Raw genomic sequence first — 24,110 nt, 5'->3', positions numbered from 1 at the left:
TTTGCAGAAGAAAATGAGAAACAGAGAACAGCAACAAACAGCAATAATTCAAAGCCAATAAGGAAATGCTCCTTTAAAACTTCTACTGCAGCCGAAGAAGTCAGCATTTTGGCCCAGGCTTGTTCATTTTCAAAAATAAAAACTTAACTATTTCATTCCTAATGCCTTTAGGGTGCAGAACAATTTAGTTCAACCAACATCACTAAAAATAGATTATCTGGTTAGTATTGCTTTACTGTTTCATGGGAACTTGCTGAGTACAAATTGTCAGCCATGTTTCTGTCATTACAACATTCAACAGCTCTTCCTTGGTGTGAAACACGCCTGAGGTTATTAAAGGTGCTACAGAAATGCAAAGTATTTATTTCTGCAGATTATATCTCAAATGCAGCATAGCCTGCTACATGCATCAGGTACTCTTCTGTACCTTATCTAAGTGGCCTGAGATTGGACAATGAACATGCTATTCAACCATCAAGTGCATCACGGCCAGGTCCTACCCTGTTTCCATTCAACACACACACACTTATACATCCAATGTGAGTTGCTCAATATCTATAAGACGCAGGGATCCAGACTAACTTATTTCCCCCTCTCTCTAATGCAGGGGTTCTCCGGAAGCATGTAGCAACCCCAACACTCCCACTCAGATCAATTAGACTAGGATCAAACCTGGGGCATTCCCGATCTGTGTGGCTCAGCTACACACTGGAAAAATGCCTTGCAATCAAGGGAGAGAAGCACAATTCATTGATACTAAAATTTATCCAGCCACAAAAACAGCCCAGCTTGAAATACCATTATTAATTTATATAGGAACCACTTAGTGTCAGGTTCTGAGGCAAGATTTTCATTATATATTCAATACTTGTGTCAATAACAAAATGTGAAAGAAACACATAGGAAGCAAGTGCTTTAGTTACTGCACTGTCCAATATCATAAGGTTTACTTACAGTACTGTGCGATATCGTAAGGTAGCCGTATTTAACTCCACATTTTCTCTTCTGCCACACTCTCCGGATGCTGACAGGTGAGAAAGAGAGCAGAATTTTCACCAGAAACAGATTTAAAATTGAGCTCATCTGATGGCATGTACTGCAGGTATCATGGGGAATGGAACAGGCATCATGGACTTGCATTTCCACAGAGCTTTCATTTTACCAAGTCAGGTCCAGAAATAATTTCTATTACAGGACAGTTTTCAGGATACTGGAGAAGCAACCCGGTTATGAATGCAATTGACAAGATTCATACAGGAATACTGTTTACTATGTTGAAGGATTTTCTATCCCAAAGGACAGATTTTAGAAATTAGGGAATGTGAAATAAGGAGGAAAACCAGATGGACCTTTTTTTTTTCCTTTCAAAGGGATGAGAAGGATTGTGAAATACAGTCAGGAATGGTCATTGAATGGAACAATACAAGTGGATTCAAGAGACAACTAGGTATTTTTCTGGAGAAGGGTTTCAGGGTGTGCTGCAAAGATCATACAATTATACAGAAGTAGGCCATTCAGCTCATCGTGCCTGTGCCAGCTCTTTAAGATTAGTCCCATTCCCCTGGTTCTTCCCCAAAACTCAGCAAAATTTCCCTTTTCAAGAATATATCCAACTCCTCTTTGAAAGTTACTATTGCATCTGCTTCCACCCCCCCCCTTTCAGGCAGTACATTCCAGATCATAAGGGCGGCACAGTGGCGCAGTGGTTAGCACCGCAGCCTCACAGCTCCAGCGACCCGGGTTCGATTCCGGGTACTGCCTGTGTGGAGTTTGCAAGTTCTCCCTGTGTCTGCGTGGGTTTCCTTCGGGTGCTCCGGTTTCCTCCCACATGCCAAAGACTTGCAGGTTGATAGGTAAATTGGCCATTAGCAATTGCCCCTAGTATAGGCAGGTGGTAGGGACAGGTGGGGGTGTGGTAGGAATATGGAATTAGTGTAGGATTAGTATAAATGGGTGGTTGATGGTCGGCACAGACTCTGTGGGCCGAAGGGCCTGTTTCAGTGCTGTATCTCTAAAAACTAAAAAAAAAAAAATAACTTGCTGTGTAAAAAAAAAAGAACCCCTGGTTCTCTTGTCAAATTATCTTAAATCTATATCCTCTGGTTACTGCCAGTGGAAATAGTTTCTCCTTATTTACTCTATCAAAATCCGTCATATGATGTTGAACACATCAATCAAATCTCCCCTCAAGCTTTTCTACTCCAAAGAGCAGCTTCACGGGTAGATTATGATGAAAAAGAGCTGAACATCTGGTGACGTTCTTTAAAAAGCTTCATGGAGAGTAAACAGGGCTGCCTGTATCCTGCCTGACCACACAGACGCATCACCCGCCGCTCCCTCCCCCACATTGGGATCTCCAAGACTCTTCCCATTTCTTACCCATCACTCTTTTTGTTTAGAAAGCCAGATTTTTCTGTGCCATACAGACGGTTTCCTGGGAGCGGGTGTATGCTGTAGCCGGAATTTTTCCGGTTCAAACAGTCCTAAAGAACGCAAAAACAAGCGTTTGAAATCGAACATGGGAAACAGAAGTGAGCAGCAACCCCGCCTCAACTGAAGTGACATTGCCGGCCCAACAGAATCATCGAGGGAGCATACTATTAAATACAACTCACGTAGTATTCAGAATGAATGAGTATGAAATGGGACGCACATAAATATCAAACATATTCATGAACAAAAAGATCTCTAACTTTAAGTGATTGTAATAACATGGGAGCGGACATATGGATGAGCTGCATGGACAGAGAGCTCTCAATGTGCCTTCAATTCCTTGTGTGTTTAATCAAAAGATAAATGGCACAGGCCATTCAGCCCATCCTTCCCCTTCTACCAGAACAAATTACAGTCCCCCCTGCACCTGCATCCAACCATTAATGATTCCAGTGTTTCTTGGCTTCCTCCCCCTCATCTACATATTGCCTTTCAACAGCATCATCTGCAGACATGGGTTTAGCTTCCACATGTACAGAGACAACATCCAGCTCTACCTCTCTCAACCCTTCCACTGCCTTGGTGATGTCAGACTCTTTGTCCAACGTCCAAGTCTTGGATGAGCCACAATGTCTTCCAGCTAAACACTGGCAAGATCAAATCCATTACCTTCGGCCCATCGCCCACACCCACCACCCCCCGCCCCCCCACCATCCCACCCCACAAATTCCAAACCCTCACCACGGACTTCAACCCCCTTCCCACTACCATGTTGGGCTGAACCCAAGAAGCTCAACACCATACAGGATAAAGCAGCCCTCTTGATTACTTAAGATGGTGGATGGGGTGCCATTCACTCCCTCCAACACTGGTGCACCGTGGCTGCAGTGTGTACCATCTACAGGATGCACTGCTGCAACTCACCAAGGCTCCTTCAACAGCATCACCAAAATTTGCAACCTTAGTGTCCTACTCTGCTTTCCATTACAAAGGCTGTATGACTCGCCTCCACCCCTACCTCAGTTCATCTGTCACTCAAAAACTCATCTATGCTGTGGTCATCTTCAATGCTTTCTTGGTCTGGCCTCCCATCCTCCATACAATGTAAACGCTAACACATTGAAAAGACTGCTGCCCATGACCGCCCCCTCCTTGCGCACCCCACCCATGCTCACTGGCATATATAGGCTACCAGTATTTCAACACCCCAAAACTTTACGCTCGTGTATAAATTCCTTGATGGCCTCACCCTCCCTATCTATGCAACCTCCCTCAGCTCTACAAATATTGCACTCTCTCTACTCTGGATTCTAGAACACCAATGGCAGGTATGCCTTCAACTGCCAAAGCCCAACACTCTGGAATCCCTTCCCTAAACCTCTCCACCTCCTTGAAGACTCTTCTTAAAAATCATCTTTTTGACCAAGCTTTTGGTCCCCGATATCACCTCTAGCTCAGCACCAAGGCAGGACCACGGAGGTGGGGTTTGAGATGAGAGGTTGTGTGATGAGACCTCCAGGAATACATACAACCAGAGCTGGCAGCCGAAGCCAAACAAGCCAGGAAAGTCCCAGATTCATTCCTAGGCTTTGGCGTCCCTGGGCTCTGGGAGGAAGAAAGCGTTGAAAGTTCTATGTCAATTCAAGTTGATCACAAGATCAGGACTCAGCCTGTAGGGGGAGTGTGCCCAATCCTAACCCTCTTGTAATAACTTATGTTGTTATTTTCATTTGCTCAAGAGTTTTCTACAGCTGTATCTTTCTCTGCATGTCTCCCTCACAGAATGAGAAAGACAACAATCGAAGATTTGCTATTGGTGCACCCTTATTTAGTCACCACAGTCCTGCTCTCAAACTCCCTGCCCGATTGCCTCTCCTTTGACCCTCATCTTTACTGTGTGTCTTTGGATCCCTCCCCAACCACCCAACCCTCTGTGTCGACTTGGCATCGACTGTTTATTTGATCCTCCTTTGAGGCAGTTTCCTGCTTATAAAAGGAGGGCACTGGGTGCCACGGCTACCTACCTCCTTGTGATCCACCTGCAGCATCGATTTCAGGGAGTCCCTGATCTGGGTCAGCTGTTTCATCTCCTCATCCTGTGCTTGCTTCAGCTTCAGACCAACAAGAAGAAAATTCCTCATTAAAGCAAGAAATCAGCCCATCAGACATGGGTCTCAGACAGCAAACAACAGGTTGACAGGCAGGTCCAAATGCTTTGTTTAAAAAAAAAAACACAATTCAACTTTCTTCGCTTTTTCCTGAAGGTTCATAGGTGTCAGAGCCAGGCCATTGATTAGCAACGACAGGAAACACTTCTTCACGCAAAGGGACTCCTTCCTACTAATCAGAGTAGCTGCTAGCTCAGTCATTTTAAATATGAGATTGATAGTTTTTTGGTATCCAAGGGTATTAAAGGACCAAGGTAGAATGGGCTCAAGGGGCCAAATGGGCTACTCCTTTTCCCAAGTTCAATCCAGGTACCAATCTCTGGAAGATACAAACATGCCAGAGAAACAGGGACGTGGGTGAAATAATAGCCAAGGCAGTGACTGAACAGTAATAATTCACTATACCAGGGGACTGAGGGCAGCAATTCATAGAGGGTCATAATCTCCAGTCTCTCACCTCAATCTGTCTATCTTCCCCCAGTAGGGGGGAATGTTAGTTAAATACATGCATTTGGTTCTCTCCATTGCTCAGTTTTGTAAATGCACCACCCAAGGTGGACTAGGGTTGCCAACCCTCCAGGATTGTCCTGTAATCTTGAAGACACTACAGTGAACAACCTCACACTTTTTCCCCCAATTCCTTTGAATAAGTAAATTAGTTATGAAAATATTGGAGATGTGGATAAAGGTTGATTGATTGAATGTTTCTTGACCCTCAATCAAGTTTCAAAGAATCCGGTCACTTTACAAATGGCCTTGGAAAGTTATGGAGTTGGGGTTATTGGAGTTGAGAGGTCGTGTGATGAAACATCCAGGAAGAAGTCCAGCCAGAACTGGCAACCCTGGTGTTTGGCTTCGGTTCACAAGCCAGGGACGTCCCAAGTCCTAGACTTCAGTGTCCATGAGCCTCCCTGAGGAGGAAGAAAGCCAATTCTGGCAGGGTTCCTGTTCCTTACTGCTGTCCATGCATGATTTAGCGATTATGACTATTAATCTAGAGGCCTGGATTAATAATCCAGATAATAGGAGTTCAAATCCCACCACGGCAATGCAAGAACGTCAATTCAGTTTATGGACAAAAATCTGGAAGTAAATTATTATTATATCAATAAAAAGTGACCATGAAGCTGCCAGATTGTTGTAATAACCCAACTGATTCACTAAAATCCCCTTAGGGAAGGAAATCTGCCGTCCGGGCTATTTGTGACTCTAGTCCCCACACCAATATGTTGACTCTTTGAACTGCCTCTCTGAAGGAGCCTAGAGAGCCCCTCAAACCGTGGGAACACCTAGACCACAGTCTGCAGAGGTTCACCACCACCTTCTCAAGCCCAACTAGGGATAGCAATAAATGTCAGCCATGCCGGCGACACCCAGATCCCCAAGGAAGGGGGAGGTGGTGGCGTTGTGGTAACGTCACTGGACTAGTAATCCAGAAGCCCGGGCTAATGCTTCTTTAGACGTGGGTTCGAATTCCACCACAGCAGATGGCGAAATTTGAATTCAATTAATAAATATAGAATTAAAAGCTAGTCTAATGGTGACCATGAAACCATTGTTGATTGTTGTAAAAACCCATCTGGTTCGCTAATGTCCTTTAGGGAAGGAAATCTGCTGTACTTACCTGATCTGGCCTACATGTGACTCCAGACCCACATCAATGTGGTAGACTCTTAAATTCCCTCTGAAGTGGCCTAGCAAGCCACTCAGTTCCAAGGGCAGTTCTGGATGGGTAATAAATGCTGACCTAGCCAGCGACACCCACATCCCACAATGAATAAATAAGAAAAAATGGTTAGATTGTGCAATTCTTACCACGGAGATAATTTTTTTTTTGTCATTTAAGAGGAAATTTCAAACACCTGAGGAAAAATATTTAAAAGGTGTTCAGGGAAAGAGTAGTGAGATGGGATTAAATTAGATAGCTCCCAGATGGAGGAACATAAACCAATTGTTTCTCTGTAACATCTCTACTCACCGAGTGTACCATCCCAGCCAATTTTTCGACAAAAGGAGTCAAGCTTTCAGCTGCCTTGAGACCATCCTGGAAAAAACTTTTAAAAACAAAGCATAAAAAAGGGAAGTAAAGGCTTTACATTGGCCCCACATGATAGCTACAGAGTTCACGATTCAAATCATCATCAATGTGCTCCCATGTTTTCAGTATTCAGGAAACGGGTGTGGAAAACACAAGATTTATTAAAATAAATGTAGGATGTTGTGAATGAAAGAAGGGCTAAACGTTGAACATCAAGAAATGGATCGCTGGGATCTCCCTTATGAGCTGATGGATAAAGTCACCAGCTGGTAGAGAATGCCTCCATTTAGAAGATCCCAGACCCCGACCCCAGTCTGCGCTCCAACTCAATCGCCAGTCTGTGCTCAGAGTCTCAGCTAGATTAATAACACAAGTGGTCTCAGTGCTCTGGGCTGGTGGGGAGGTGGGAAACTGTATCAGAGGTAACACACCTAAATCACTATCCAGTAACACACTGTTTGAGTGGACATGCACTGAGAGTGTGGGACTGTGATGCCCACCATGGTGGAATGGCCTGTTAAAATTCACTGTCTGGGATCAGACGAGAGCAACAGGCATTTGGGAAAAATCAGACAGTAGCTTTAGCAGGGAAGAAAAACTCAAAAGGTTTCAAAAAGCAGACTGCGGTGTAATATTTTGCACGGAGTCCTTGCCACAAAGAAAACTCCTTCCACTGCAGCTACATCACTTCATCAGTAGAACTAAACTTCCATTAGTACAAAAGCTCACTGGAGATTTCAGCACACCATACTCATTTTAAAAAAAATTACACAGGCTGAAACAGCAACTTTGAAACAAACAGCAAAATATTGAGTGTGTTAGAAATCTGAAATAGAAAATGCTGGAAACATTCAGCAGGTCAGGCAGCATCTGTGGAGAAAAAGATAGGGTTAATGTTTCAGATCAGACTAAGGGATGATTGGCTTGAAACATGAACCCTAACTGTTTAAATAGTCCTCAGTTACATCCCAAACTTTGATTTGAAACTCAATTCACAGATTAAAATTAAATTGAAATGTACAAAATTGTGAGGGACCTGGACAGAATGGAGGTGAAGGGTCTATTCACTTTAGCATGGAGGTCAGTGACGAGGGGGCATAGATTTAAAGTGATTGATAGATAAATTAGAGGGGAGATGAGGAAAACCTTTTTCACCCAGAGGGTGGTGATGGTCTGGGACTCACTGCCTGAAAGGGTAGTTGAGGCAGAGACGCTCAACTCATTCAAAAGGAGTCTGGATATACACCTCAAGTGCTGCAAGCTGCAGGGGCTATGGACCAAATACTGGAAGTTTGGGATTAGAATAGGTAGATGGTTTTTCAGCTGCCACAGACACAATGGGCCAAGTGGTCTCTTTCTGTGCCTTAAGCTTTCTATGATTCTATTAAGTTAAAGAATGCCCGAGACATTTCAGGTCCTAATGTTGGTTGGGGGGGGTGCGGGGGTAGTCCAAAATAAGCAGGCATAACCTTAGGCCATTTAGGAATAGTGTCCGGATTCACGTCTTCATACAAAAGGTTAACAGAAATCTGGAACTCGCTTTTCCCCCCCCAGGAAAAAAGCGGTTTAGGCTGGGGGTCAATTGACAATTTTGAGACTGAGATCGAAATCTTTTTTTTGTTAAGGGTATTAAGGGTTATGGAATCAAGTTGGGTAAATGCAGTTAAGATACAGATTTCCCCCGACCCCGAACTAACTGAATGGCAGAACAGGCTTGAGGGACTGAATGGTCTACTCCTGTTCCCAAGCTCCTAGACTGGTGATGCCAACCTCTTATACAAATAGGGGTCAGCTGAAAATGACTTACTTTTGTTGAGCGTGGAAGTACTTGATGAGGCTCTGGAGGAGGTCAGGACCTTCTCGAATCTTTATTTCGTTCACCTTGAGAAGATACTGTAAAACAAACAAAGTGCAATCAGTTCACATTGAGAAATTTCCCCACCCTCACTTCCTAATTAAAATATGAAAATGGGGATTCTGCAGAATTTCCAGATCGATAGTGTGGAGCCATCAACAACGGGGAAAGGTTGCAAGTGGCAAGGATTGCGAAAGTAGTGGGCAGACAGGAGATGATTTGCTCCATGCAGTTAATCGGTAGAGACACACACACAAACTTGCAATTAATCTAGTGCCTTATAATGTCTCAAAGAAAAAAGTCAAAATACTTCAGATTCAATGAATTACGGTGTGGGACTTTACAGTTTTGTAGGCAAATACAGCAGCCATTTTGTGCCCGAAGATACCACAAGGAAGAAAAAAAGACAAGACAGACTTACATTTACAAAACATCTGTAACAACTTCCATGGGTCCCAAAGCGCTTCACAGCCAATTAAGTACTTTCAAAGTGTGGTCACTGTTGTAGGAAACATTACATTTCTAATGACGTTAATCGAGGACACCAGGAGAGCGATGAGCTTTTCTTCAAGTAGTGCCAAGGGATCATCACAGAAGCAAAGAGAAGGAGATGCTGATAGAAGGGAAAACTAGGGTGGGAGGAGGCTCGTGTGGAGCATAAACACGTTGGGCTGAATGGCCCTTTTCTATGCTGTAAACTTTATATAATGACAGTAAACAAAAAATGGAGAAAAACTGGTTTTCTTTCTCTTAAATGGTTTGTGATTTGCTGACATTTAATAAATGTTATTTGATCAGATGATACAGACTGCAAATGCAACATTTCCTGGTGGGATACACATTAACGCACAGCTTTTGCTATAGATGTACAGTTGCTAATTAGGACTATCCAGTAAATAGGAGGATGTACTGTAGATTTGGCGTCAGCCGTGGCTGAATGGTAGTACACGCATTTCAGAGTCAGAAGGCTGTGGGTTCATGTCCAGAGACATGAGCACATAATCCAGGCCGATTTTCCCAGTGTAGTACTGAGGGAGTACTGAACTGTCAGAGGTGCCATTTTTCAAAAGAGACATTAAACTGAGGCTCTGTCTGCTCTCTAAAAAGGTGGGCGTAAAGTGACTACAGTTCAAAACTACTTCAACAGCCATGAAGTGTTTTGGGAGACCCTGAGGTCATGAAAAGTACAATATAAATGAGAGTTCTTTCTTTCTAGGATTACAGATAGATTAAAACAACAAAAAGAATGCGTGCCGCAGCTTACCTCACACATTTGGAGCTGGAACATCTTTCGCTCTTTCTCCAAATCCTCCGCGATTTCTGCAGGACTGATTTCTGAACGATTCAATCCAAATTGTTTGGCACGGTCCTTCTTCTCCTTTTCGATCTTGTTACTGAAAAGCAAAAAAATAATTACAGTCATTGCAACATGAGCAGGTTCCCCTGTTTCCTCGCCCCCACCCCCACCACCTGATGACTTCAAGCTGTTTTCGCTTTGAGTGATGGCCCTCAACAGCTGACACCAGAAAACAAAAATCACAATGCAACACGTGGGACAGTGAAGTGGGGATTTCCTGACTTGTTGCAGGCACTCACCCCAGGCCACAATCCAATTAATCTGAACTGAAAGGTTAGTAGCTATCAGGAAAGACTGAACAGGCTGCAGTTCTTTTTTCCCTGGAAAAGGGAAGACTGAGGGGTGACCTGATAAGAGGTCTTTATAATGATGAAGGGTTTAATAGTGTAGACATGTGTGTGGACACTTGTGGCAGAATCCAAAACTAAGGGGCATAAATAAGATAGTCACCAATAAATCCAATAAGGAATTCAGCAGAAAAATCCTTTGCCGAGAGTGTCGTTAAAATGTGGAACTTGCTGCCACAGAGCAATTGAGGCAAATAGCATAGATACACTTAAGGGAAAGGCAGATAAACACATAAAAGGAGAAAGGAATAGAAGGAAATGCCAATAGGGTTGAGATGAAGTAAGATTGAGGGAGGTTCATGTAAAGCATAAACACCAGTATGGACCTTCCGTACGGAGTTCCGAAGAAGGGTCACTGACCCGAAACATTAACTCTGCTTCTCTTTCCACAGATGCTGCCAGGCCTGCTGAGTGATTCCAGCATTTCTTGTTTTTGTTTCAGATTTCCAGCATCCGCAGTATTTTGCTTTTATACCAGTATGGACCTGTTGGGCCGAATGGCCTGTTTCTGCGCTGTAAATTCAATTAATGGTGTAGTTGAAAGGAGAAAATTAATCGAGTAGTATCCCATGCCTCTGCTGTCCAAAAGGCACATTTAGAGGTCAGGTCGGAAAAAGGAGACCTCATCTTCAGCACATAACTAGGGTAGCTGAAGGAAACAAGATTGGAACACTAAGACAGATCTGATATTGACCTCTCAAAAGCGGGTTTAAAAAGTGCCTTTGCCGGGCTGTTTGAAGATAAACAGATGATCGATCTCTCTGAACTTGTAAGTATAAAATGTTCACATTTCTCTCAGATTAGCGAAGCCCTCCCATTTGGTTTTGCAAAGTAGAAGCTAGGCTGCCCATCCTTCACCTGCTTCCCCCCTCGCCTGCAGACAGCTAACTCCCATATAGCAATTTTCAAACGAGTCCACATAAACGGTTGCTCTAACACATGACAAACAAAGTCTATAATACAACTTGCATTTGTATAGCGCCTTTAACAGAGTAAAACATCTCAAGCAGCTTCAGTGGTGTGTAATCAGACACAATTTGACACTGTGACACATGGAGGGAGATTTTAAGAAAGGCTAAAAATTTGGTCAAAAGAAAAGGTAGGTTTTAAGGAGCCTCTTAAAAGGAGGAAGGAGCTTTGGAGAGGTTTAGGGAGGAAATTCCAGAGCTTCAGGCCTAGATCGGCTGAAGGCACGACCACCAATAGTGCAGTGAAGAAAGTGGGAGATGCACAAGAGGCCAGAGTTGGAGGAACACAGATATCTTGGAGGGTTGTAGGGCTGGAGACGGTCGGAGAGATAGGCAAGGGAAAGGCCATGGAGGGATTGGAACACAAGAATGAGAATTTGTTTAATAAAATGAGGCGTTGCCAGACTGACAGCCAATGTAGGACTGAGAGCCAATGTAGGTCAGTGAGCACAGGGGATGATGGGTGAACGGGACTCTATGTGACTCAAGATACCGGCACAGATTTGGATGAGTTCAAGTTTATGGAGGATGGAAGGTGGGAGGCCTCACCCTTTACTCAGTCATTCAAACTGGTAGATGTGCAGTGCCAGGAAAACCATGGAAAAATGGTGCACAGAAGGAAGGATGAGCTCACTGGCTGATATTGGTGAGAATGGGTCCAGTGCAGCCCAATGTCACAGGGTTCGACACAGGCAAGGATCCCATACACATTCAAAGGATCTTTCCAGTCCTGTGTAATCTTTAACTCAAAGCACAAGCCAGGGATGTCAGAGGATGGAAATAGAGTGAAATGTTTGCATTATGAATGCAAACATAGCATGGAATTGAGAAGTGTCTGATAGAGCGTGCACGCACACAGTCTATGGTGATCAAATAATCTGCAAACTTTTACTGCCTACACTTGCATGCCCACTTGGATTGCCATGCTGCAGGGAAGTTGGCATTAATGTAACTGCACCCCAGAAAGAGAAGCAAAAACTATATAAACATGTATATTATTTTTCTTCCTTCCTTGCAAGCACCCGCCCCCCCTACAGAATCTACTGAATCTATATATCCACCTCCTCTAAAAGTAGCACTCTCATCGAGTCAAAAGGTTGTGGGTTCAAGTCCCACTCCAGAGACTTCAGCACATAATATAAGCAGACACTCCCATTGAGGGAACACCGCACTGTGGGAGGCGTCATCATTTCGATGAGACATTAAACTGAGGTCCCATCTGACCTCTCAGGTGGATATTAAAAAGATTCCATGGCACTATTTCAGGAAAAGCGGGGCAGTTCTCCTCTTGTGTCCTGGCCAATATTTATCCTTCAACCAACATCACAAAAATAAAACAGATCATCTGGTCATTATCACATTGCTATTGGTGGAATCTTGCTGTGTGCAAATTGGTTGCTATATTTTCTACATTACAACAGTAACTACACTTCAAAAAAGTACTTCTTGGCTGTAAAACCTTTAGGGACATCCAGAGGTTGTGAAAGGCACTATATAAATGCAAGTTATTTATATCTTTTTACACTGTTCCCCCGCTCACTTCTCTCTATCCCATCACTGCACTTCATACTCTGTATAGGTTAGTGACTTTGCTGTGCTGTCTCATGATGCACCACACAAAACAAGACACATTAGGTGGTGACTGAAAGAAATAGCAAATAATTAAAGTATCAAGAATTTGTTTTGTTGCACTCCTCAAAAAAAAAAATGAATCAAGTTGTTTTTCACCTCAGGACTCAGTGCGAGGTTTTCAAGACCAAATTTCACAACAGCTTCCCTTTTAGCAGGTCATCAAAACGTCTTAACCAGTATGCGAGGGATGGGAAGTTAAAACAGAAAAACAAGTCGCTTTAACGGTTTTATTTCTCTCTCCTCCTCAAAAAAAAACGCATTTCGTCAATCAACAACTTGCAGTCTTGGACAACCTTTAGCATAGAAAAGATGTAACATGAGACTGTAACCTTCTCAACAGAAGCTTGTGTCAAAATTAATTTTACAAATGGAAAAGAATGGTCAATGTCAGCAACCAACAATGCAAATTATTCCCAAAGGAAAACGGTTAGAAAATGAGGGAAAGCTTCATCCTGGAGTGAATGGAAGATAGCCTTCTTCGGCAGGAAGTAAGGTCATAGTAATTGGAAATTCAGGTCAAATGGAACAGGAAACTCTTACTCACACAGGTCCCAGGTGCCTGCTGGGTAGGGTTGCCGGTTATCCGGTTTTGGGCCTAAGCTCTCTTGAATTTTCTAAAACTGTTAGCTGAACACAAATGATTCAGAAAACAGTTTTTATTCCACCCATTGAGGACAGATGCACCAGGATTCCAGAAGAGCCCAATCAAATCTCCATCAATAAAAGCAAACATTAGAACACAAAGTAACCATTCCAGCGCCTGCCTAGTGCCAGGCCTGGACTATACCTGCAACAGATCTGAGCACCACTTATCCAGCACCTCATTGCATCTCTCAAATGTGTCAAGGCAGATCACACAAAAAATTACTTTTAAGTATTTGAAGGCCTATGAAAAGGTGCAGACAAGATTTACTAGAACAGTACCAGGAATGAAACATTTCAATTACATGGAGAGACTAGAGAAGCTGGGATAGTTCTCCTTAGAGCAGAAAAGCTTTTAAGGAAGATTTAATAGCGCGTTTCAAAATCATGAAGTGTTTTCATAGAATAATTAAGGAGAAACTGTTTCCCCCACTGACTGAAGGGTCAGTTAACCAGAGAACACAGATTTAAGGTGATTGGCAAAAGAATCAGAGAGAAGACGAGGAGAATTTGAAAAAAAATACAAGAGAGTGAGATAATATGATCTGCAATGATCTGCGTGGTGGAAGCACATTCGATAATAAATTTCAAAAGGGAATTGGATAAATACTTGGAGAGGAAAAAATTGCAGCAATATGGGGAAAAGAGCAGGGGAGCGGGATGAATTGGATAGCTCTTACAAAGAGCTAGCACAAGCATGATGGGCAGAATGGTGTCTGTCTGTGCTTTAAGATTCTATGATTCCAATTACAGTGACTTAAGACAACCCATCAGCAATGAGGTGAATGACCAATAAAACTTCTGTTTTTTGATAGATAGTTAAGGGAGGAATGTTGGTCAAGAGACCTGGAAAACTTCCTACACTTCAAATAGCAACATGGAATTGTTAATCACACAAGGCCTTGGTTTAGTCTCAGCTAAAGAATGCCGACCCAAGAATGAACATTCATACATTCCTTCATCAATAGTTATTTCTATAAAGCTGGTACATACACTTTGGTTTCATAGTCCTTCCAGGCTTTTTCGATGAGTTTCTTCGGGTCCTGTAAACAGAGAATAAAGACCAGTTTAATTTACCTCACCTCTGAATGGGTTGCAAAGTGAACATTCATCTGCCACACTGGACATTGCCACGCAGAATCAGTGACTATTGGAATGGATGGACTATAGAAATGTTAAAGAGCGCTCGGTGTATGTCCGTGCCACGCCCCTCTCTCCGTGTGAGCAGATCCACAAAGCACAGAGGTCAGGACTGAATAATTTTTTTTCCCCCAAAAATATACTTTCTTCATCAAAATCTGGAGAAAAAAAATACATTACAGAACAGTTCTAAGTTGACATTCCAGAAAGTGCAAAAGAAATCGGTTTTCTTCAATACAGAAAGCGAGTTTCCTCATAACCCTTCCACCATTCCATTTTACGTGCAATGTACATTTGCATTGCACAGCAAAACCATATTTTGATGCATACAGACCGAGGGGTTTTACACATGTTCTAACCCCTCGGTTCACTATGGCGGGAGGACCTTACACAGTGGCCTTTCCCCATTGAGCCTTTGCAGCAGCTGCCCCATGCTTTACTGCGTCCCTCAGCACGTAGTCCTGCACCTTGGAATGTGCCAGTCTGCAACACTCAGCTGTGGACAACTCTTTGCGCTGGAAGACCAGCAGGTTTCGGGCAAACCAAAAAGAGCATCTTTCACCAAGTTGATGGTCCTCCAGCAGCAGTTGATATTTATCTCAGTACACGTCCCTGGTAACAGGGTAACAATGTCCCGTACATAGGCGATCATATCCCTGAGTAGTGCGAGACTATCAGAGATCTTCCTGCCGGGTACAGTGCAGGTCTGGTCAGGGTGAATCACCAACTCCAGAGCAGACTTGACTCGACTGGCGATAACCTTGGACAGAATCCTGTAGTCAACATTAAGCAGTGAGATAGGCCGCCAATTTCTGATTTCTGCCCTCTCCCCCTTCCGCTTGTAGATGAGGGTGATGATGCCTTTCCTCATGGATTCTGACATGCTGCCAGCCAGGAGCATACTCTCGTATACTTCCAGCAGGTCTGGGCCGACCCAGTCCCACAGGGCCGAATACAGCTCAACCAGTAAGTCATCCCTTCCGGGAGTTTTACTCGTCTCGAAGGACTTGACGGCCTTTGTCAGTTCGTCCAGAGTTAGCGGTTTGTCCAGTCTCTCCCTCATGCTGTCATCTAAGACCTCTGTGATAGATGACAGGAAGGACTGGGAGGCTCTGCTGCCTGTGGACTTCGCGTCGTACAGCCCAGCATAAAAGGATTTGCTGATCCTTAGTATGTCGGACTGCGAAGACATTACCGAGCCATCTTCTTCCTTCAGGCATCTGATTACAGAGCTCTCTCTGTGTACCTTTTGGAAGAAGTAACGCGAGCACGTCTCATTCTGCTCAATGAAGTGGACTCTGGACCGGAAGATGAGCTTGGAGGTCTCTGTGGCAAAGAGCGAGGCCTGCTGGCTCGTCACCTCATGAGAGGTCCTCCTTGACCTCGACCCCCATCGACTGCAGCCAGAGCAGATTTTGCATTCTTTTCTGGAGTCGGGACACTTCCCTCTGTCTTTCTCTCGCCCTCTGGACACCTTTGAATATAAAGAACCTCTTGATCTTCTCCTTGATCGCCTCCCGCCAGTTCGAACTACTAGACAATGGATGAGTCGAGATAACTCAATGGGGTATCTATGTTCAAGTTCAGCTCCTGAACACACCACCCCCACCCCCCAAAACACCACAGTTAAATCAATGTGGCAACACAATAAGATTAGAATCGCAGAATAAATGCATTCATATCAGCAGGATCAATATCACCACAATTGCTAACCATAACTTTTTATCTTCCTCTCTTTGCAAGCACAATCACTTCTCAGTTTACTTTATCGCAACAGTTTTCCTCCAGAAAGCAAGCTGATTATCATTGACATTATTTTTAGATGTAGCCCAGAGAGACCACATTATGTGGATCAAATTAAGTGGGGTGGAGAGCAAAGAGGCATGTTGAACTGAATGGCCTCTCTGTTGTGCTGTATGATTTGACATGACAGGCCAGTGCGTTGTTCCCTGGACTCCAATTCAATCCAAACAGACTGAAGAGAGTTTTTAATTAAATAAGTTACTAAATGCCTCCCCCCTCTCTCATTAGCTGAATGGACTCCAAAGCAGCTCCGAGATTAGGCAGCCTCATTTCTTAGTGGCCAGAAATTCGTAACATGGATTGGCCGACACCTCAATACCAAATTGCCAACCATACACACGAGACAGATCACCAGGACTGCCAAATGGAAATGTCACACTAGTACTGTAAGAGAAACTCACAGCAGGCTCAGGGTTGAGGTAAATGGTTGGGCGAGAGCAAAAAGGAGCATTTGGCCACATTAGACTGGACATAGAAGGCCTCAATTTGACATTAAAAGGAGTGGAAAGTGTGAGGAAAATATGCTCCATGTCCCAGTGGTGACTTTTGTTGAAATATTAAAAAAGATTTCCATTTGCTTGGACAATTTCCAATGATATAAAAGCTAACGCACACAGCTGTCAGCTCAGTGACAAGTGGGTTAAACCTTCCCCTGAATTACAGGCACACTGTTCAATCTCAGACTGAGAGTCAAATCAAAAGGCAACAATCTCATTTCAGAATTCTGCGCAAGTACAAAGCCTTATTCATGTCATTAGATTTTAAAGCGGGTGCCACATTTCATGTAAACCCAGACTATGAATAACACCACTTTCACAACAGTACTTGGAGTGACTCCAGATGACAGAGTCCAGGTGGCACCCAAAGGCTGGCAGCATTCCCTCCTGCCCATCACACCACTGCCAAGTCTGGTGCAGATTCACTCCAATAGTTGCCAGGGTGAACATAAAAAGTGGCTCTCAATGGTGCAACAAATGTATCCACACACAGGGTTGAATTTTATTGGCCCCCCGAGGTGGGGGAGCATGGAGAATCGCGACGGGTGGCGGGGACGGAGGGCCCATCGCCTCCAGGTCACCAAATGATCTTCCTAGGGGCGGGATAGGCCGACAACAGCTTTCCCGCCCAGTGGTCAATTGAGGCCCTTAACTGGCCTATTAACGGTCAATTAAGGGCCTCTTCCCACCGCTGCTGGGATCATACCAGCGGTGGGGATGGGGGGGGGTTGGTCCCTCCTTCCTAGGCAATCCGTGGCCCACAGAGGACCCCCACCGGGAACCACTTCACCCCGCGGGACCCCCCCCCCCACTTCCTGGACTGCAAGACCACCCCCCCCAGCCCCACCTCGCCAGGGACTTCCAGACTGGCCCCAGGCAACCTATCCCCACCTACCTCTGGTCTGGGGTTCCAGCGCAGGGCCTGGGTCCGAGGCCTCTGCAGTACCGGCAATGGCCGCCGCTCCTGGTGGTGATGCAATAGTGTTGAGCTGCCAGTTCTCTGATTGGACGGCAGCTCATGGAGGCGGGAACCCCGTCTTGGACAGGATCCCGGCTCCTGAAACTTTGATTGAAAAAGACCAGAGGATCGCTCTGGGGGGCAGGAAAGGCAGAGGCGGGGTTCCCCCCACCGTTTTGACCCAGCGCTAGGAGCCCCGCCTCCTACTCAAAATCCAGCCCACACACACCTCTTGTCTGTGCCAAGTCAGCTTAGCGGAGACTATATGTAGGTTGCAATATAATTGGGCTCAGTGCCCAAAATTGAGGGGAGAGCAGAAATGAATGCACTAGTAGATCCTGTGCAGTACCCTTCGAGTGCCATTTTATAAAGACAGGCCAACAGGTTAATAGAGTAATTCCCTCTACCCAGCACTTCATTAGTATCACACTTGCTGCAGCAGACTCCAAGTTGTTCACTTTATTGCAAGCCATTTATGGCCACTGAACCTAACAGAGGCCATATATTAGGCCCTGAAATTCTCAGGCTGCAGAGGGTGAAAAGCTCGAACTGCCCCTAGATGGGATGCAGGGACTTGAAGCAAATCCCATTAAATAATTTGTGATTTACCCACCAATGAGAGAACAATGCTAAAAATGACTCATGCTAAACCTTTAGGGTCACAAAATTTAAATCATACGAGTGCACATTAATGGGGCCACCAACTCTGGTTGAATGTATTCCAGGAGATTTCATCACATGACCTCTAACCACCTCCCCCCCCCCCACCGATCACCCGACATGGACATTTTCACAGCGCTCCACCTTCCCACAACCAACTGGAAAGCCTGACTGGAGGATTCGTGACTGTCAGTCAAACAGCCTTTTCTCCTCACCACAACCTCTGCCCCTCCCAATCTTCAAACATTTTACCGATAAACAAAAAAAGTGTTCAAAGAAAATGAAAAAACAAAATTACTCCCATGATTTTTCTCCTGGGTTTGCATGCAGGAGTGACCAGGAGATTGATCTTCAATTTCTGGAGACTCCAGGTCATTCCTGGAGTGTTGGCAACCCTAGCTTAGTTGCCTTGGCTTCAAGGCCCAGATTGCCAAGGCTAGTGTGCTGGATATTCCCTGCGGCACATAATTTGGTCACCTTGACATGCAGAACAAAGCTTAATGGTGTTGTATCAAATCAGAAAAAGCAAAATTTTAACTTGTCACTAAATCCCTGCAGAAAACTTGCCCCTTTTGTCCTGATCTCTATTCTACACAGCCTCCCCCAAAATGCAGAGGAGAGGAAAGGGGATTGAATAGTGTAGGCATCCCATAAATCACACCACTGTCATTCCATGTAAATTGCCAGATGTTATCTAACAGGAATAAGGAAAGTCAGTGCTCTCTTACACCATAGCCACATTCAGTTATACATCTGGGCTGAACAGAGGTATTAAGGTTACAATTCTTCAAAGACAGGTAAAAACAAAAGTAACTTCACCCCTTTTCCTTCCTTCAAATCCCCCTTTAGCAGACTGTCCAGTGGAAAGGAGAGGATATTGTTCATGTTTTGAGTCTGTAAACAGATAAAACACCATTAAAATCCTTCATGGAAAAGGACAATCGTTTTCAAACAAGACAAGGTTTCACAGCCTGATCGGGGACAAAAGGAACGGGTTAAAAGGTTTGGACATTAAAAGAAAAAGACTTGCTTTTATATTGTGTCATTCATGACTTCAGGGCATCTCAAATGCTTTAATAGTCAATGAAGTACTTTTGAAGTGCAGTCACTGTTGTAATGTAGGAAATAAAGCAGCCAATTTTGTACAGCAAGCTCCCACAAACAATGTAATAATGACCACAATCTGTTCAATGATGCCAGTTGTGGGATAAATACTGACCCCAAGACAGCAGGGAGAACTCCCCTGTTCTTCAAAATAGTGCCGCGAGACCTTTTATATCCACCTGACAGGACAAACAGGGCTTCGGTTTAAAGTCTCATCTGAAAGCCAGCACCTCTGATGGTGCAGCACTCCCTCAGTACTGCACTGGAATAAATCAAATCCAAGCCCTCCTTTAAAAGCTGCCCATGTGACAAGGCCAACTGAGGTGGAAGCCCATTTTATTTAGACCAAGAGATCATATTTGAGTGAAACCCTGTCAAGTACACAGGCTTGGACAGTATGGCCCCAGATTGTTTTGGAAACCTCTTTCTGGGAGAACTTTCTGGGTCATTTGGGCAAGATGAATTTGCTAAAATAGGAGTTTTATCAAGTTTGTGAAAGGTGAAATAATCAGATATTACAAGACAATTATACTTCCATATCATCAAACCCAAATAAAATTCAAAGACCACATCATACTGAAGGCATAAAATGTTGTTGGCTTCCTGGATGTTAACATTTTGCACAAATAACTGTTCATATACAAGCAAACACAATAATCACAGGCGCATCACTGCCAAACCCACTATTGCAACTTGCACCTATATAGCACATTTAATGTAGTATAAACATCTCAAGGCACTTCAAGGGAGAGTTAAAATTTGACACTGAACCACATAAGGATATATATGGACAAATTATCAAAAACTTGGTCAAAGATGCAGATTTTATGCAGTGTCTTAAATGAGGAGAGTGGAGTAGAGAAGCAGAAAGGTTTAATGAGTGAATTCTAGGACTTAGAGCCTCAAGCAGCTGAAGGCATGGCCACCAATGATGGAGTGATGAAAACCTGCAATGCACTAGATGGCAGAATTGGAGAAGTGGAGAGAGATTTCAGAGAGTTGTAGGCCTGCAGGAGGTTACAAAGAGGCCATGGAGGGAGTGGAAAACAAGGATGAGAGCATAAAAGAAATTGTTGCCAGACTGGGAGCCAATGTAGGTTAGCAAGCAGAGAGGTGATGGGTGAATGGGACTTTCTGCAAGTTAGGATACAGGCAGCAGAGTTTTGGATGAGCTCAGGTTTACGGAGGGTGGAATTGGGAGGCCAGCCAGCAGAGCATCAGAACAGTTAAGTCTGGAGGTAACAAAAATGAATGAGGGTTTCAGCAACAGATGGCTGAGGAAAGAGCAGAGAGGCAATATTACAGAGCTGGAAGTAGGCAGTCTTGGTGATGGAGAGGATATGGGGTCGAAAATTCAGGTCAGGGTCAAATAAACTGAACCTGCTCTCACTAGAGAGACGCAAGTGTGGACTTTCCAGCCTGGTGTTACTGAATAGTAGTCAGCTGCAAGAGCTCAGCTGATTTATTTCCCCTTCTCAGTCAAACATGGTCAGCTATCTAAAAAAAGAGGAAGAGAGAGGAATAAAAAGTTACAAAATAGCTTCTATTGTGGTTTTCCTTCCATCCCATTTTCTAATTGCCATTATAATGATGTATTATCTTAAGCATAGTAAGTTACAGAACATCCCATCACCGCAATAAACGATGCATCAAAAGTTGCAATTAAGCAACTAGTTCGACAGAGACTGAAGGAACAAGTCTGCAAGATGGAATTGGTAAGCTTACAATAGAAGTCGTTTGTAAGCTTGTTTTCAACTATAATAAAATGAGGTTTGCTGTTTTATTAATCTTTATCCCTCAATCAACATCAGTAAAATACAGATTATCTGCTCATAATCACATTCCTGCTTATGGGACCTTGCTATACGCAATTTTAGTTGCCGTGTTTCCTACATTACAACAGTGACCACACTTCAAAAGTACTTCATTGGCTGTAAAGCTCTTTGGGACACTTCACAGTGATGAAAGATGCTTTATAATTGCAAGCTCCTTACTGAATCATTAAGAATCCCAATAACAGAGACTATATTAAAGGTTTTAAAAAAAATATTGGGAGGTAGCTACACTGGCATTTAGAATCATAGAACGGTTACAGCACAGAAGCAGGCCATTTGGCCCATCGTGTCCGTGCCAGCGCTCTGCAAGAGCAACTCACCTAGACCCATTCCCTTACCTTTTCCCTGTAGCCCTGAAATTTTTTTTTCTCTTCAGTTAATTATCCAGTTCACTTTTGAAAGCCTTGATTGAATCTGCCCCCACCACACTCTCAGGCAGTGCATTCCACATCCTAACCACTTGCTGCATTTTTTTTTTAAAAAAAGATTTTCCTCATGTCACTTTTGTCAATCACCTTAAATCGGTGTCCTCTGACTCCAGATCCTTCGGCCAATGTGAACAGTTTCTTCCTGTCTATTCCGTCCCGACCCCTCATGATTTTGAACACCTCTATCAAATTTGTTCTTGTGTCCTCTTCTTCAAAGTGGCGAGACTCAGCTTCTCCAACCTATCCACATAACTGAAGTTCCTCATCCCAGCAAACCATTTTCCTGACTCTTTTCTGCACCCTCTCTTAACATCCTTCCGAAAGCATGGTGCCCAGAACTGGACACAATACACCAGTTGAGGCTGAACCAATATTTTATACAGGTTTATTGCAACTTTCTTGTTTTTGTACTCTCTATGCCCCTATTTATAAAGCCCAGGATTCCGTATGCTTTATTAACTGCTTTCTCAACCTGCCCTGCAACCTTCAATGATTTGTGCTCATAAACCCCCAGATCCCTCTGTTCCTGCACCCCCTTTACAATTGTACCCTTTAATATATATTGTCTCTCCTCATTCTTCCTACCAAAATTAATCACTTCACACTTTTAGTCTCTAGAAAGTCGTTTGGCTATTCCACTGAAAGGGAAATACAAGCCTGTTGCTGTAGCAACTGCGACCCATGTTTTAAGTAATACAGTAAGAATTTTTTTTTGAAAACATGGAAAACTAGACTCATTTCTTTTTCCTAACTTGAAGGACATTATTGTGCTTTAAGAACATATATCTGACGTTTCCAACCAGGTGGATTGTGAGGTCTACAGGGTACCCCAACTGCTTACATTAGAAACTAAAATGCAGCCTATAAACTTTAATCAACACTGGTTGAACTAATGGTAATTTTGCACAATCAAGAATTGAAATTGGACTAGATCCAGTAAGATGACACCAAGAACAACGGGCTTTAAAAATGCAAGGAGACTATTCACTGAGACAGGAAATGCCAAGAGTGAATCTGAGAGAGATGCGCCAGGTAATGAGGAGGTTTCGATAAAGAAAAATCTATTTCTACTCAGCAATGAAAGCGTAATATAGGTAAGTGTGAGGCAGTGCAGTATGGGAGGATGAATAAAGGAGGTCACTTACTCCTTGGAAAATAAAGAGTCTAAATAGGACAGAGGCACAAAGGGATCTAGTGGTCTTGGTGCGAGTTAGGATACAGGCAGCAGAGTTTTGGACGAGTTCAAGTTTACAGAGGGTGCAAGGTGGGAAGCCCACCTGTAAAGCATTGGAATAGTCAGATCCAAGGTAACAAAAGCATGCATGAGCAGATGAGCTGAGGCAAGGGTGGAGACAGACAATATTACAGGAGGTGGAAGTAGGTAATCTTTGTGATGGAAAGATAATTGTCTGGTTCTAATGAGTATATGGATTCATAAAGACCCAAGATACTGAGCTCAGAATAGTAATGCTTCTGGATTCCCTATCAGGTGTGGTTGTAAGTATGACCTTGTTAGTGTATGTTTAAGTCATATCACATGCATTGTTTGATTACAAACATATGACTCCCAAGTTCAATGTTCCAGAGCTTTATAAGAACATAGGAAATAGGATCAGCAGAAGGCTACATGGCCCCTCTAGCATGCTCTGCCATTCAATAAGATCATGGCTGAATTTCTACATCAGCCCTATCCCCATATTCCTTGATTCCCAACAATCTAATCAATCCCACTCTTGAACATACATATCCTGAGACTTCAACCTCTCGTTCTAACTCTCCAGCAATGGAAACAGCATTTACCGTGTCAAACCCTCAGAATTTCAATGAGATCCTCTCATTCTTCTAAAGTCTAGAGAGTATAGGTCCATTCTATCAATTTCTCCACCCCCCCCCCCCCACCCCATCACCCAACCCCCCCCGCCCCCACCACACCACACGACAGCCCTCTCATCCCAGGAATTAAATCTAGTGAACCTTCATTGCACCCCATCTAAGGCAAGAATATCCTTCCTTCGGTAAAGAGACCAAAACTGTGCACAGTACTCCAGATGTTGCCTCACCAGAACCCTATATAATTGCAGGAAGACTTCCTTACTCTTGTACCAACTCACTTGCAATAAAGGCTAATGTACCATTTTCCTTCCTAATTGCTTGCTTTACTTGTCAACTTTCTGTGATTCATATATAAGGGCCCCCAACATTAACAAGTCTCTCACCTTTTAGAAAATATTCTGCTTTTCCATTC

General features: G+C 43.7%; 1 protein-coding gene across 2 annotated transcripts in view; it reads right to left on the bottom strand.

Moving 5' to 3' along the window:
* Nucleotides 1-24,110, bottom strand: part of LOC137347234 (arf-GAP with SH3 domain, ANK repeat and PH domain-containing protein 2-like) — an 82,002-nt gene that overhangs the window by 32,281 nt on the left and 25,611 nt on the right. For both annotated transcript variants that reach the window (XM_068011495.1, XM_068011496.1), the window contains exons 4-11: nucleotides 19,318-19,392; nucleotides 14,434-14,483; nucleotides 9,759-9,888; nucleotides 8,447-8,532; nucleotides 6,580-6,655; nucleotides 4,458-4,544; nucleotides 2,380-2,483; nucleotides 955-1,024 (exon numbers count right to left, since the gene is read on the bottom strand). In XM_068011495.1, the coding sequence (XP_067867596.1) occupies nucleotides 955-1,024; nucleotides 2,380-2,483; nucleotides 4,458-4,544; nucleotides 6,580-6,655; nucleotides 8,447-8,532; nucleotides 9,759-9,888; nucleotides 14,434-14,483; nucleotides 19,318-19,392 (678 nt within the window). The remainder of the gene's footprint in view (nucleotides 1-954; nucleotides 1,025-2,379; nucleotides 2,484-4,457; nucleotides 4,545-6,579; nucleotides 6,656-8,446; nucleotides 8,533-9,758; nucleotides 9,889-14,433; nucleotides 14,484-19,317; nucleotides 19,393-24,110) is intronic.

Source organism: Heterodontus francisci, chromosome 31 (genome assembly GCF_036365525.1).
Source record: "Heterodontus francisci isolate sHetFra1 chromosome 31, sHetFra1.hap1, whole genome shotgun sequence".
Classification (NCBI taxonomy): Eukaryota; Metazoa; Chordata; class Chondrichthyes; order Heterodontiformes; family Heterodontidae; genus Heterodontus; species Heterodontus francisci.
The sequence above is the reverse complement of the archived record's forward strand: the minus strand, read 5'-3'. Positions and strand labels throughout refer to the sequence as shown.